This window comes from Ranitomeya imitator, chromosome 4, assembly GCF_032444005.1.
Source record: "Ranitomeya imitator isolate aRanImi1 chromosome 4, aRanImi1.pri, whole genome shotgun sequence".
NCBI classification, from domain to species: domain Eukaryota; kingdom Metazoa; phylum Chordata; class Amphibia; order Anura; family Dendrobatidae; genus Ranitomeya; species Ranitomeya imitator.
Window position 1 is genome coordinate 322,749,663 of NC_091285.1, and position 15,684 is coordinate 322,765,346.

The 15,684-nt window shown below is 43.9% G+C and overlaps 1 protein-coding gene across 2 annotated transcripts in view; it reads right to left on the reverse strand.

Annotated features, from left to right (window-relative positions):
• IQUB (IQ motif and ubiquitin domain containing) overlaps nucleotides 1-15,684 on the reverse strand; it is a 90,427-nt gene that overhangs the window by 21,437 nt on the left and 53,306 nt on the right. For both annotated transcript variants that reach the window (XM_069764901.1, XM_069764902.1), the window contains one exon: nucleotides 2,171-2,347. In XM_069764901.1, coding sequence (XP_069621002.1) covers nucleotides 2,171-2,347 — 177 coding nt within the window. The remainder of the gene's footprint in view (nucleotides 1-2,170; nucleotides 2,348-15,684) is intronic.

The window sequence follows — 15,684 nt, forward strand, 5'->3', positions numbered from 1 at the left end:
AGTACAACTCGTCCCGCAAAAAATAAGCCCTCACATGGCCAAATTGACGGAAAAATAAAAAAGTTATGGCTCTGGGAAGGAGGGGAGCGAAAAACGAACACGGAAAAACGAAAAATCCCCTGGTCATGAAGGGGTTAAAATAAATTCAAAGTTCTGTTAGCTTACTGCTACGCTGAACAGTGCACTATGAGAGCTCAGATGACAGTCCCACACTTAGGTCTTATGTCTGATGGTGGAGTGGAGCTAAACTATTGTGCTCAAGGGCTCTCAGCAGAATTTTGGAAGTTTATTATGCATAAGTATGAGAATATAACAAGGTCGTAATTGGTGAAGTTTTGTTAAAAGCAGCATTATAATGTAAATTCACTCTTATTGCCCTGTGATTATGATTCTAAACATCTATTAGAACACTGCTATTTACAACTATTCATAGTATCAGTGTGCTTTCACCAAAAATGGACTTCCGTTTTAATAAAATCTGTCGAAATGCAGATATTTATAAATGAATGCACCATCAGATCCTGTAGAAAAAGTATGTGATTCTATTGCACCCCTCAAAAAGGCAAAGTTGTGGCAGCTGAAAGAACTCGATTTGCATGGTATTCAGAGGTGAAAAGATTAAACAAGCTGTAGACTAAGTCATATAAAAAGGATATTCTACAGCACATTGCACACTGACAATACAGTACCAATTTGTCACGATTCACACCGTGACCGTCACCCCTATGTCACGGATCGGGGTGACTTTAGGCCAACAGACGGCTATCACATGTGCAGGGGGGCTTATCTTAGTTATCCCTCCACTCCACAATGTGATGAAAAAACACACACAAGGCTATTGACCTCTTAGTTTACAGCAGGGGCTTATTCTAGGTATCCCACTGCTTTTCAATATACCACGAACTGCAGGGATTTATGTATATCCCGCTTACAGTTCCACTTAAAACTTGCAGCTCTCTGGCGCCCCCCTTATTCTCAGGTCAGATTAGGTACTGCACCTGGGGTAATTAGTCGCCAGACAGGCTGCCTGCTATGTACTGGCTATTGGGCACGCTGCAGCGACGTGATAACTACTCCCACTCAGGCAGGAACAATAATTATCAACGCCGCAGTCGCTACAACATCACCCAAAAGCCTGCACGGTATTGCTGCCACCAGATCCGATTAAACGGGTCCGAAGCTAACCCAACACAGTAGCGTAATTCCTTTCAGGAGACTTAGGGTACATTTTAGAGCATGGAGAAAGAACTAGTATTAAATATTATACTCCGTAAAGTTTAGGCAGTGCTTTATCAAAATATTTTACAAAGATGTTACAAATGAGACAATTGCAAATATGTACAAGGTAATTATAACATAAAGGGGATTAAAGGAGAAAAGATAACACTCACATGTTCTCAGTTCTTTGCAAGCAACCAGGCTAGTGGAGCTCCCATACGTCCCAGTGCATTATCTTGCTCAGGGCTCTCCAGGAAAAAGACAAGAACTTCCTTCAAAAAGAATCTGAAGACCTACCTCTTCCGACAAGCCTACAACCTGCAGTAACCACCGATCGACCAAACCGCTGCATGACCAGCTCTATCCTCACCTACTGTATTCTCACCCATCCCTTGTGGATTGTGAGCCTTCACGGGCAGGGTCCTCACTCCTCCTGTACCAGTTATGACTTGTATTGTTTAAGATTATTGTACTTGTTTTTATTATGTATACCCCTCCTCACATGTAAAGCGCCATGGAATAAATGGCGCTATAACAATAAATAATAATAATAATAATAATAATAATACAGTAGAAAGTACTGTGCCATGGGTTTTAATAAGTCTGCCTTATATTGAACTCTGATTAAAATATGAAAATATGCTTGGAAATATAAGCTAATATCCATTTAATAGTTAAATACATTGCCTGACACTTGAATTCATTTTCTTAATATAATAACTGCACCCTCCAAGTGTCACCTGATCTCGTCACCTCATAACTACCAAATAGAGCAGACATTACATTGTAGAGTCTTCGCACTCCTTCGGAGCTGCCTGCACTGGATCTGTGGGGGGTACTGAATGGCGATTATGCCTCAGTTTATTCTTTTAAAACTATTGAAACCTAGAAAAAAAATGTATTCAATTGTCGAACAGCCCCTTTAATATGCAGAAAAAAAAATCAAATTTACCTTGAGCAACCTGGCAACTTCAGGGTTAAAAGTGGGAGTTTTTATATACTGAAGGAAAAGTGTAGATATTCTCTTCCGAAGTCCCTCAAGATTGCAGTTTTGCACCCCCCGCATTAAGAGATCAGCTTCTCTGTCAATCAGTTCTACAATCTCTTGGGTTAATTTGCAGTCGTGTTCCTGAAAATAAAACCACTATGAAAAAAGAAAATGATCTATGACGAAATCCTTAGCTTCCTAACTACAACTAAACATTTCACTGATCACTTATTTGGAATTCTATGAATCATATACATAATACTAGCTGAAATGGATGCCAGAACCCCAGGGATAATGACTAGAAAGGAAACAAGATCTTTACTGCAGTTACATATATCACAAAATGGTCATTCTCATATTGGGTCTTGAGCAACAGCCTGCTCTCTGTTCACTTAATTGTTACTGGGGGCTAAGAACTTCTCCTTGAGTGACCGTTCTGGATAAGTACCTTTGCCCAACTGCTGAACTTTTCCTACTACTATAACATATTAAGTCTATCAGTGCTTGTTCTGAAGTCTCCACTTTTACTACTATATTTCTATACAAAGATAACTGAGCCTTTGAACAAGCACATGTCTCATGACACTGAAAACAGTAAGTAGGAGAACTGCTCTGGAAAATACTAAAGCTGGTGATTTATCAGGACTGATAATAGTGGCTCTGGATCAGGAGCTAAAAGGGATAGACAGGGAGGGAAACAGTTAACTGATGTATAGAAATCAATGGTCTGGAGAGAACAGACTGATATCTCAGAAGCCAACTCCTCAGTCTGAAATGTAACTACTGCAGGGCCAGGCTCTACTGGTAAAGATCTTGTCTAACCAACTGTACACTATTAAATCAAAATAGTCCCAAGTGGAAGAAAGCACTTCAATCAAGATATAACAACAAAACCCCCACCCCGGAAGAAGCTGGTGGTGAAACGTGCGTCGGGGTGAGGGGATGCCAAGCATATCCTTGTGGTCACCATTTGACTGGTAAAATATTTTTACTATTTATCTTCCTCTTAGTTCTGCATCTAGCTGACAGCATCACTTTATCATGGCTATTACAGCAATTACCATCATGTCTAGCTACCAGTGTTAATACTATAAGGAGTTATATCCTACTTTTGAATCTGTTCATTGGTATTGCCACTATGTGAAGGTCCTTTGGGTGCTACTTCATTCATATTAAGCACTGTACTACAGAGCTTATTCATTCTGTTACCCCATAGGGGGAGTTATTGCACTTGTATCTATCCCCCTTGTGAGTAAGTGTATCCTGGTTTACCTCACTAATTGCTTGGTGTCCCTTTATGACATTATGCTTTTTTATAACGTGTTTTAAATATTATATTAAATATTATACATTGAATAAAAATTGATTTTAATTGTATCTGTTTTGGATTTCTTCCTATTCTCCGACATGTACTGTACCTCATGAGTGTGTTTTTTTATTGTTATAAACTGTACACTGTGTAAGGGTGGTTTCACACTTGCGTTTTTGTCTGCAGCGTTTTTTTTCAAAAAACCGCATGCGTTTTTTTCCCCTATATTTAACATTGAAAACGCATGCGTTTTTAGTGGTACGCGTTTGGTCGCGTTTTGAAACGCATGCGTTTTTTTACTGCATGCGTTCATTTTTCAAAATGCAACTTGTAGTATTTTTGAGGGGCGTTTTTTGGACAAAAAAAAAACGCATGCGTTTTCATGCGTTTTTTTTGGGACCAAAAATGCATTGGAGTCAATGGGGACGCATGCGTTTTTTTGTGCATGCGTTTGCATGCGTTTTTTTTTAACAATGGTTGAATAGACTGTAGATAAGGCTGTCTAGACACTGATAAGCCTCCCCCATAGCAGCAGGGTTATAAAAGGAAAGTTTCTGGTCACTTCTCATCAGACTCCAAAGAAGACAAGACCCTGCTCGGACGCATTGGTGGACAAGACCCAGAGCAATGTGAGTATATCCTAGCCAATGCATTTATTTTTAATTTTTTGGATCTACATGTCCTAATTTCTTCTATTTTTTTTTTTCAACATGCATCAGAATGTCTTCTGCGGAGTCTTCATCTGATGAGGAGTTTGAGCCACGCCAGTCAGAAGTGGATCACGTCAGTGAGGTTAGTTTTTTGTCCTTCAGCTTGGTAAGTATTGACTGTCGCATCGACACATGAGACAATTTGATATTATTTTTTTTTTATAGAGCACTTCAACTGAGGGACAGAGAGGGACGGAGCAGCGGAGTCAAGGTCCGGTGGGAAGACGTCAGCGGGTATGTATACAAGGCAGACTGTCCTCATTGTAGTATTCTTGAATCTTCCTTTCTGTACCCTTGATTTTCTTTTAATTTTTCTTTTATGATCCTTTTCTTAAAGTTGACTTTCATATTCCTGCCCTTTCTCATCTTCTTTTTTTTTTTCTTTTTTCCCAATGTGATTGAGCAAACTTATATGATTTTCTTTTACTTTTAGGTTTCACAACGGGACGACGACCGGATTGATAATGAACTCCTTATCACTCTGGTCCAGGAGCGAGTCCCGTTGTGGGACGGCCGGGATCCAAAGCACGCCGTCAATAGTACGCTACGTCGTTTGTGGAGTGAGGTGGCCCAAGCGTTGTGGGATGGCTGGGAGAATGCCCCGCCACGGGTCCGTAATGCATTTGGTAAGTATTGCACTGCAGTGTGAAGCAGCAGAGACCTTGGCCGGGCTCTCTTGACTGTGTGTGATGAAAGAAACTTTTTGGAGTTTCTGTCATCACACACAGTCAAGAGAGCACGGCCAAAAGTACTTTTTCTGACCATTATATGTTTTTGTTATTTCACAGTTGAGAAAATAAGAACACGTTGGCGTTCCATGAAGGACCGCTTCAACAAGGACCTGCGTGCAGAGAAGAGTGCAGCTAGTGGTTCCGGAGCAAGGCACCGGCTCTACAAATATCACCGTGTGCTGGCCTTTTTAAGACCGATCCTTCTCATGAGAACGTAAGTATTTCTCACATGCTTCCGGTTGTATTGCATTGACATAATCTGTAATTTTAAATTCCACAGGATGTACCGTCTTGCTATATTTTGGTATTAATTTTCTGTGTTCTTTTTTTACAGCACACACTGCACGACTGTCGCACCAGGTTCTGGAGCGGTCCTTCAGCCGGCAGCCATGGACCCGTCCCAGCCATCCAGCAGCGCAGCACCAGGTGGGTCTTCCACACTCACTGGAGACCAGGGGGCTGGCCCATCAGGTCTTCCCCTTTCGCAGTCCTCTTTCGCTGCACCCATTTTTGCGGGCTCATCCCGGCAGCGACAGAGGGCTTCGGATAGGTCCCTCATGCCCGAGTTTTTGCACTTGAGCTCGGTTTTACACGAAGCTATCAAGGCTTTAGGTGACAGAATGGATGTGTCCCATAACCTCTTAGAGTGCCGCATCCAGGATGTCGCCAAAAGCGTTGATCAAGTGAAAGCCGACCTCCAGAAGCCAGCTCATCATTTTTTTAATCAAATCCAACAGGGCATGTTGGAACACCTTAGCCCTGATCTCCAGCTGAGTGTGATGCAGGCCTGCAATGTTGCTTTTGTGCAGGCTATGCAGCAGAGTCAGAGTCGTAATGTGGCGGCATATCCAACTGTGCCGTCACTGTCACAAGTAAACACCATTCCTACCTCTTCTGCATACCACTGCACGGCCACCTCTATTCCCTCAACAGGTGTACTCCACTACAGCGCCAACACGATGACGAGTGCTGTTGGACATCCCACCGCCACCACCGTGACAACCGCTGCTCCGGCTTGGACCTCCTCCGCTGACACCACGATGACGCAGGACCCTGGCGTGGCTTATCGGCCCGGCCCCCTCCCGATGCAGCAGGACCCATCCATGGCATATCGGACCGGCCCAACCCCTGATGCAGCAGGACCGAGGCATGGCATATCGGACCGCCCCCCCCCCCGATGCAGCAGGACCGAGGCGTTGCTTTCCGGGCAGGACACCCCCCCATGCAGCAGGACCCAGGCCAGGCGTATAGGACGGCCCACCCCCCCATGCAGCAGGACCCAGGCATGGCGTATCGCACCGGGCCCCCCATGATGCAGCAGGACCAAGCCATACCTTTCCGGGCAGGATCCACCCCGATGCAGCAGGACCCTGCCACGGCTTTATGTTCCCCCCCACCAGCAATGCAGCAGGACACTGGTATGGGCTTTGTTCCCCCCCCCCCAACGAGGCACCAGGACCCTTGGAGGGTTTTATGTTCTCCCCCCCAACAAGGCACCAGGATCCTGGGAGGGTTTTAGTTTCCCCACCCCCAACGAGGCACCAGGACCCAGGCGGGACTTTATCTTTCCCCCCCACTACAATGGTGCTGGACTCAGACGTTGCCGAGCGCTCCACAATGGAGATGGACTGTGTTATTGTGGAGCCGGGTCCTGTCGTGTCTCCCGCCCACACTCTACAACCTAGCCCAAGAAGACATCCCCCAACCAGGAAAACCCAAAGAAAAACCGGCAAAACTCATAAAAAACAAAAAACTCTGATTATTCCTCCCCCATCACCTACCGATGTGTCTCAATTGTCTGTTGTGTCTCACCCTTCCAGTGTGTCTCAAGGCCCTCATGTTTTAAGCCCCATCCCCGAACTTCCAGACCCTTCCAGTTTTCTTGCCCCTTCTCCTGCCACCTCTGCCTCCTCCACGGTGAGCCAGGCTTCAGTTCTGAACACCCCCCAGTTACGTCACTCAACCCCAAGCCGGCGCGGTACAACCCGTCGCGGTACAACAAAATAAATTTGTTTGTGTTAATAAAAAAAAAGTTTATTTGCAACAATTATGCTTGGTTTATTGTGTTTTTCACCGCTCTCAATACTCACCAATACACTTCGCCACACACTTATTCTTTTGGCCAAAACATATCTAAAATACAAGACAACATCAATATGTGTTTCTTTAGTTTACAGATATGAGTTGGCCAAAAAAAGCATTAAGCTACTTACTGGTAGCGGCATTTTTCGGAGGCCCATGACAGCACACGAGAGAGAGGGGATCCGCCCTTAAGGAACAGGAAACCTACAGATACAAAAGGGCGGCACCTCTCCCCATGCATCAGTTGTATTTCAGAGCCTGAGAGGACTGCCGCGGTTAGTGGTACACAAATATACATTATATACATTATATACATTTTGAAACAAAATAACCCATTATTGTAATAAGACACCATACGTGAGATTTACATATTACGCTATATACATATCAGGAAGTGCTACCCCCACGTGAATAGGGAGGGAACTAAGGGTGCTGTCATGGGCCTCTGAAAAATGCCGCTACCAGTAAGTAGCTTAATGCTTTATTCGGACTCCCATGACAGCACACGAGAGATTTACAGAGATGTAAGCTACCTTAGGGAGGGACTATAGATTGTAGCACCCTTAACCCAAAGGAAAGATCAGAGGAGGACCCCAAATCCAACCGATAGTGTTTAAAGAAAGTGGAAGGGGATGACCATGTGGCCGCCTTACATATCTGCTCCACTGACACTCCAGATCTTTCCGCCCAGGATGACGCCATGGCCCGGGTGGAATGTGCCTTTAGGTTCTGCGGAGCTGGCCCCCACCTGCTGTATAAGCTAGAGAGATAGTTTCCCTAATCCATTTAGCCAGTAAATATTTTGATACTCTAAACCCTTTCCTTGGACCTTGGAAGGAAAGAAGCAGTGCCCCATCTTTCTTCCAATTATCAGTAGCTGAAATATACTGAAGAAGAGATCTCTCTAACGTATGAAGCTCCTGCTCTTTAGGATTAGAGGGATTAGGAATAAAGGACGGCAAAACTATCTCCTGTGATCTATGGAAACGTGTCGCCACCTTTGGTAGATATGCTGGGTCTGGTCTAAGGATTACTCTGTCTGACAAGATTTCAGTGTATGGAGGAGCCCTGGAAAGTGCCTGTATATCCCCTATCCTGCGAGCTGAGGTTATGGCGATCAGGAAGGCTGTCTTAAGTGTCAACATTTTGATAGAGGCCTCCTGCAGAGGTTCAAAGGGGGGTTTAGTTAGAGAGGAGAGAACTAAATTTAAATCCCATGGATCTGTTCTGTCTTTATGCACTGGTGTAGATCTACTAACTGCCTTCATAAACCTCGCTATCCAGTAGTTATTAGCTATATTACAGGAAAACAGGGCACCCAAAGCTGAGACCTGTACTCTAAGGGTACTAGGAGAGAGTTTTAACTCGAACCCCTTCTGTAGGAACTCTAGGATTTGTTGTATTGGCACCCCGTCTTGGATATTAAACTTTGAACAAGTCAAGAACTTTCTCCAAGTCCTAGAGTAGATTCTCGTAGTTATTTGCTTTCTACTCTTTAGGAGTGTCTCTACCAAGTTTGGAGAGAAGCCTTTCCCCACTAATAGTGACCGTTCAAACTCCATGCCGTCAAATGGAGCGCCGCCACTTGTGGATGGGAGATCGGTCCCTGAGAAAGCAAGTTCGGGATCTCTGGCAGTACCCAGGGGACCGCTACGGACATTGTCTTGAGCCAGGCAAACCAGGTTCTTCTGGGCCAAAAGGGGGCGATAAGGATGACTTTCGCTCGATCCTCCCTGATTTTCCTCACCACTAGAGGTATCAGGTTCAGTGGTGGGAAAGCATAGGCCAGTGGAAAATCCCATTTTATCAGAAACGCATCCACCGCCAGGGGATTCTCCCTGGGATTTAGGGAGCAAAAAAGTTTTACTTTTCTGTTGTTTCTGGTGGCGAATAGATCCACCACTGGTTGATCCCATCTGCGGACGATAAGATTGAAAATGTCCTCGTTGAGAGACCACTCTCCCTGTTTTAACACATTTCGGCTGAGGAAATCTGCTGCCACATTTTCTTTTCCTTTGATGTGAAGAGCTGTCAAAGATAGAAAATTGAGCTCTGCCACCTGGAACAACCGATCCGTGATCTGCATTAAAGTTTCGGAACGAGTTCCCCCTTGCCGGTTTATGTAAGCGACCGCCACTCTGTTGTCCGACAGAATTCTGACATGCTGGCCCTGCAGATATACGAGGAATTTTTTAACAGCCAATTCAACCGCCAACAACTCTCTTTGGTTTGATGAGAATGTTGTAAAGGGTTCCCACTGTCCCTGGACCACCATGTCCCCCATATAGGCTCCCCACCCTGAAGAGCTGGCATCCTTGGTTATCACGTGGGTGACATCTACCATCCAGGGAACCCCTGCTGATAAATTCTGTTTATCTAGCCACCATCTAAGGGAATTCAATGTTATCGGCCTCAACGTCAATTTCCCATTCAATGCGCCTCCTAAGGCTCTGTCATGGAACAGGACTTCTTTTTGCAGGGACCTGGTGTGGAACTGAGCCCACTTAACTGCTGGAATGCAAGATGTGAGTGACCCAAGTAGAGACATTGCTTGCCTAAGTGTCATGGAAGGTGTATTGATTGCTCTTAATACAAAACTCTGAATTTGGTCTATTTTCTCTATAGGGAGGAGACACTGCTGTGTCACTGAATTCAACATTAACCCCAGGAATTTTTGAACATTTAGGGGCTGTAATTTCGATTTTTCAAAGTTTATGATCCAACCCAACCGTTCTAGTTTGGTTTTAGCAATCTCCCATTGTGACAGACAATGATCTACCGAGTTACCTACAATGAGGAAATCGTCTAAGTAGGGGATTATAAGGACATTTGACTCTCTTAAATGCGCCATGACTTCCGCAATTATTTTAGTAAACACCCTAGGTGCCGAGGTGATCCCAAAAGGGAGCGCTCTGAATTGAAAATGTTGAATCCTACCCCCCATTAGTATCGCTACCCTCAGGTACCGTTGGAAATCAGCATGAATGGGTACATGATAGTAGGCATCTTTCAAATCCACTACTACCATGAAGCAGTTGTTGAAAAGCATTTTTATTGCCGAATTAATGGACTCCATTTTGAAAGTATGTTTCACCAAAAACTTATTGAGACCCTTAAGATTTATAATGGTTCTGTAAGATTTATCAGGCTTCTGGATTAGGAACAGGGGAGAGTAAAACCCTTTCCCTGCCTGAGAATACGGCACTTCTACCAAAACATTTTTGGAGCAAAGAGTCCTCACTTCCTCTTCTAGGGCGAATTGTTCAGTGGGAGATGAGCGCCAGGGTGTTAATCTAAATTTGTCCTGTGGAATATGAACAAATTCCAGCTTGAGACCATGGGAAACAGTGTCTTTTATCCAAACGCTGTTTGTGATTTTCGACCACTCTGCCGAGAATTGCAATAGTCTCCCTCCCACTGGTATTGCCAGTCATTGGTCTTGTTTTTTATTCTCCGTCTGGTTACGGTGAAACATGAGACCTGTACCTCGTTTTCGCCTATCCTCCCATCTGGGACGATCTCTCCCTGGTGAAAAGGCGCGCTTTCCTCCCCGGTTGAACCTTCTTTTGTTGAAGGGACGACGGTATGGATTGAACAGGTTGGGAAACTTTTTCTTATCATCTCCTGCTTTCTCCAGGAGTTCATCCAGGGTAGGCCCAAATAAATACTCGCCTTTACAAGGGATAGCGCAGAGCTTTGCTTTTGCCTGCATATCCCCCGGCCAGCATTTTAGCCATAGGGCTCTCCTTGCAGCATTAGAAAGTCCTGCTGCTCTAGCTGCCAACTTTACGGAGTCAATTGAGGCGTCCGATAAAAAAGCCGCCCCCTCCTGGATTACAGGTAATGCTGAGAGTATGGAATCTCTAGAGGCCCCTTGTTTTAATTGGGTCTCTAACTGGTCCAGCCAGACCATCATTGACCTTGCCGTGCAGGTTGAAGCTACCGCAGGTCTTAAGGAGCCAGCTGCCATTTCCCAGGTCCCCTTTAGGAAGGTATCCACTTTCCTATCCAGGGGGTCTTTAAGTGTTCCCATATCTTCAAATGGGAGAGAAGATCGTTTTGCTACCTTGGCAATTGCTGCATCCAGCTTTGGTGCTTTCTCCCAGTTACCTACTGCTGGGTCATCAAAAGGGTACCGACGTTTTTGCGCAGGTGGTAAGGAGCCTTTTCTCTCCGGTTTTATCCACTCCCTATTAATAAGATCTTGTATTTTCTCATTTAAAGGAAACACTCTGCGCTTTTTCTGCTCCAATCCATTGAACATCATTTGTTCTTTGGATAGTTGAGGCTTGGGTTCCGATATACCCATTGTGCCTCTGACCGCCTTTACCAATTTGTCTATTCTTTCTAGGGGTAGGCAAAACCGAGCAGCGTCTTCTTCCGAAGAGGAGGATGATGCTGCTGAATCGTCCGATTCTTCAGACTTGTCCTTTTCCACAGATGAATCAGATGCCCACTCAGTTCTCTGCCTAGAACCTCCTGACTGTGAAAGGTTTTTAACCCCTTTACCCCCAAGGGTGGTTTGCACGTTAATGACCGGGCCAATTTTTACAATTCTGACCACTGTCCCTTTATGAGGTTATAACTCTGGAACGCTTCAATGGATCCTGGTGATTCTGACATTGTTTTCTCGTGACATATTGTACTTCATGACAATGGTAAAAATTATTTGATAGTACCTGCGTTTATTTGTGAAAAAAACGGAAATTTGGCGAAAATTATGAAAATTTCGCAATTTTCCAACTTTGAATTTTTATGCAATTAAATCACAGAGATATGTCACACAAAATACTTAATAAGTAACATTTCCCACATGTCTACTTTACATCAGCACAATTTTGGAACCAAAATTTTTTTTTGTTAGGGAGTTATAAGGGTTAAAAGTTGACCAGCAATTTCTCATTTCTACAACACCATTTTATTTTAGGGACCACATCTCATTTGAAGTCATTTTGAGGGGTCTATATGATAGAAAATACCCAAGTGTGACACCATTCTAAAAACTACACCCCTCAAGGTGCTCAAAACCATATTCAAGAAGTTTATTAACCCTTCTGGTGCTTCACAGGAATTTTTTGAATGTTTAAATAAAAATGAACATTTAACTTTTTTTCACAAAAAATTTAATTCAGCTCCAATTTGTTTTATTTTACCAAGGGTAACAGGAGAAAATGGACCCCAAACATTGTTGTACAATTTGTCCTGAGTATGCCAATACCCCACATGTGGGGGTAAACCACTGTTTGGGCGCATGGCAGAGCTCGGAAGCGAAGGAGTGCCATTTGACTTTTCAATGCAAAATTGACTGGAATTGAGATGGGACGCCATGTTTCGTTTGGAGAGCCCCTGATGTGGCTAAACATTGAAACCCCCCACAAGTGACACCATTTTGGAAAGTAGACCCCCTAAGGAACTTATCTAGAGGTGTGGTGAGCACTTTGACCCAACAAGTGCTTCACAGAAGTTTATAATGTAGAACCGTAAAAATAAAAAATCATATTTTTTCACAAAAATTATCTTTTCGCCCCCAATTTTTTATTTTCCCAAGGGTAAGAGAAGAAATTGGACCCCAAAAGTTGTTGTACAATTTGTCCTGAGTACGCTGATAGCCCATATGTGGGGGTAAACCACTGTTTGGGCGGATGGGAGAGCTCGGAAAGGAAGGAGCGCCGTTTGACTTTTCAATGCAAAATTGACAGGAATTGAGATGGGACGTCATGTTGCGTTTGAAGAGCCACTGATGTGCCTAAACATTGAAACCCCCCACAAGTGACACCATTTTGGAAAGTAGACCCCCTAAGGAACTTATCTAGAGGTGTGGTGAGCACTTTGACCCACCAAGTGCTTCACAGAAGTTTATAATGTAGAACCGTAAAAATAAAAAATCATATTTTTTCACAAAAATTATCTTTTTGCCCCCAATTTTTTATTTTCCCAAGGGTAAGAGAAGAAATTGGACCCCAAAAGTTGTTGTACAATTTGTCCTGAGTACGCGGATACCCCATATGTGGGGGTAAACCACTGTTTGGGTGGATGGGAGAGCTCGGAAGGGAAGGAGCGCCGTTTGACTTTTCAAAGCAAAATTGACAGGAATTGAGATGGGACGCCATGTTGCGTTTGAAGAGCCACTGATGTGCCTAAACATTGAAACCCCCCACAAATGACACCATTTTGGAAAGTAGACCCCCTAAGGAACTTATCTAGAGGTGTGGTGAGCACTTTGACCCACCAAGTGCTTCACAGAAGTTTATAATGCAGAGCCGTAAAAATAAAACAAAATTTTTTTCCCACAAAAATTATTTTTTTAGCCCCCAGTTTTGTATTTTCCTGAGGGTAACAGGAGAAATTGGACCCCAAAATTTGTTGCCCAATTTGTCCTGAGTGCGATGATACACCATATGTGGGGGGAACCACTGTTTGGGCACATGGGAGGGCTCAGAAGGGAAGGAGTGCCATTTGAATGCAGACTTAGATGGAATGGTCTGCAGGTGTCACATTGCGTTTGCAGAGCCCCTAATGTACCTAAACAGTAGAAACCCCCCACAAGTGACACCATTTTGGAAAGTAGACCCCCTTAGGAACTTATCTAGATGTGTGCTGAGCGCTTTGACCCACCAAGGGCTTCACAGAAGTTTATAATGGAGAGCCGTAAAAATAATACAAAAATTTTTTCCCACAAAAATTATTTTTTAGCCCCCAGTTTTGTATTTTCCCGAGGGTAAAAGGAGAAATTCGACCCCACAATTTGTTGTCCAATTTGTCCTGAGTGCGCTGATACCCCATATGTGGGGGGGAACCACTGTTTGGGCGCATGGGAGGGCTCGGAAGGGACGGAGCTCCATTTGGAATGAGGACTTAGATGGAATGGTCTGCAGGTGTCACATTGCATTTGCAGAGCCCCTAATGTACCTAAACAGTAGAAACCTCCCACAAGTGACACCATTTTGGAAACTAGACCCCCTAAGGAACTCATCTAGATGTGTTGTGATAGCTTTGAACCCCCAAGTGTTTCACTACAGTTTGTAACGCAGAGCCGTGAAAATTAAAAAAAAAAATCTTTCCCCCCAAAATTATTTTTTAGCCCCCAGTTTTGTATTTTCCCGAGGGTAAGAGGAGAAATTCGACCCCAAAAGTTGTTGTCCAATTTGTCCTGAGTACGCTGATACCCCGTATGTTGGGGGAAACCACCGTTTGAGCGCATGGCAGAGCTCGGAAGGGAAGGAGCGCCATTTGGAATGCAGACTTAGATGGAATGGTCTGCAGACGTCACATTGCGTTTGCAGAACCCCTAATGTACCTAAACAGTAGAAACCCCCCACAAGTGACCCCATATTGGAAACTAGACCCCCCAGGGAACTAATCTAGATGTGTTGTGAGAACTTTGAACCCCCAAGTGTTTCACTACAGTTTATAACGCAGAGCCGTGAAAATAAAAAATCTTTTTTTTTCCCCACAAAAAATATGTTTTAGCCCCGAGTTTTGTATTTTCCCAAGGGTAGCAGGAGAAATTGGACCCCAAAAGTTGTTGTCCTATTTGTCCTGAGTACGCTGATACCCCATATGTTGGGGTAAACCCCTGTTTGGGCACACGGGAGAGCTCGGAAGGGAAGAAGCACTGTTTTACTTTTTCAACGCAGAATTGGCTGGAATTGAGATCGGATGCCATGTCGCGTTTGGAGAGCCCCTGATGTGCCTAAACAGTGGAAACCCCCCAATTATAACTGAAACCCTAATCCAAACACATCCCTAACCCTAATCCCAACAGTAACCCTAACCACACCTCTAACCCAGACACACCCCTAACCCTAATCCCAACCCTATTCCCAACCGTAAATGTAATCTAAACCCTAACTGTAACTTTAGCCCCAACCCAAACTGTAGCCCTAGCCCTAACCCTAGCCCTAACCCTAATCCTAACCCTAGCCCTAACCCTAGCCCTAACCCTAGCCCTAACCCTAGCCCTAACCCTAGCCCTAACCCTAGCCCTAACCCTAGCCCTAACCCTAACTCTAACCCTAGCCCTAATGGGAAAATGGAAATAAATACATTTTTTTAATTTTTCCCTAACTAAGGGGGTGATGAAGGGGGGTTTGATTTACTTTTATAGCGGGTTTTTTAGCGGATTTTTATGATTGGCAGCCGTCACACACTGAAAGACGCTTTTTATTGCAAAAAATATTTTTTGCGTTACCACATTTTGAGAGCTATAATTTTTCTATATTCTGGTCCACAGAGTCATGTGAGGTCTTGTTTTTTGCGGGACGAGTTGATGTTTTTATTGGTAACATTTTCGGGCACGTGACATTTTTTGATCGCTTTTTATTCCGATTTTTGTGAGGCAGAATGACCAAAAACCAGCTATTCATGAATTTCTTTTGGGGGAGGCGTTTATACCGTTCCGCGTTTGGTAAAATTGATGAAGCAGTTTTATTCTTCGGGTCAGTACGATTACAGCGACACCTCATTTATATCATTTTTTTATGTTTTGGCGCTTTTATACGATAAAAACTATTTTATAGAAAAAATAATTATTTTTGCATCGCTTTATTCTCAGGACTATAACTTTTTTATTTTTTTGCTGATGATGCTGTATGGCGGCTCGTTTTTTGCGGGACAAGATGACGTTTTCAGCGGTACCATGGTTAG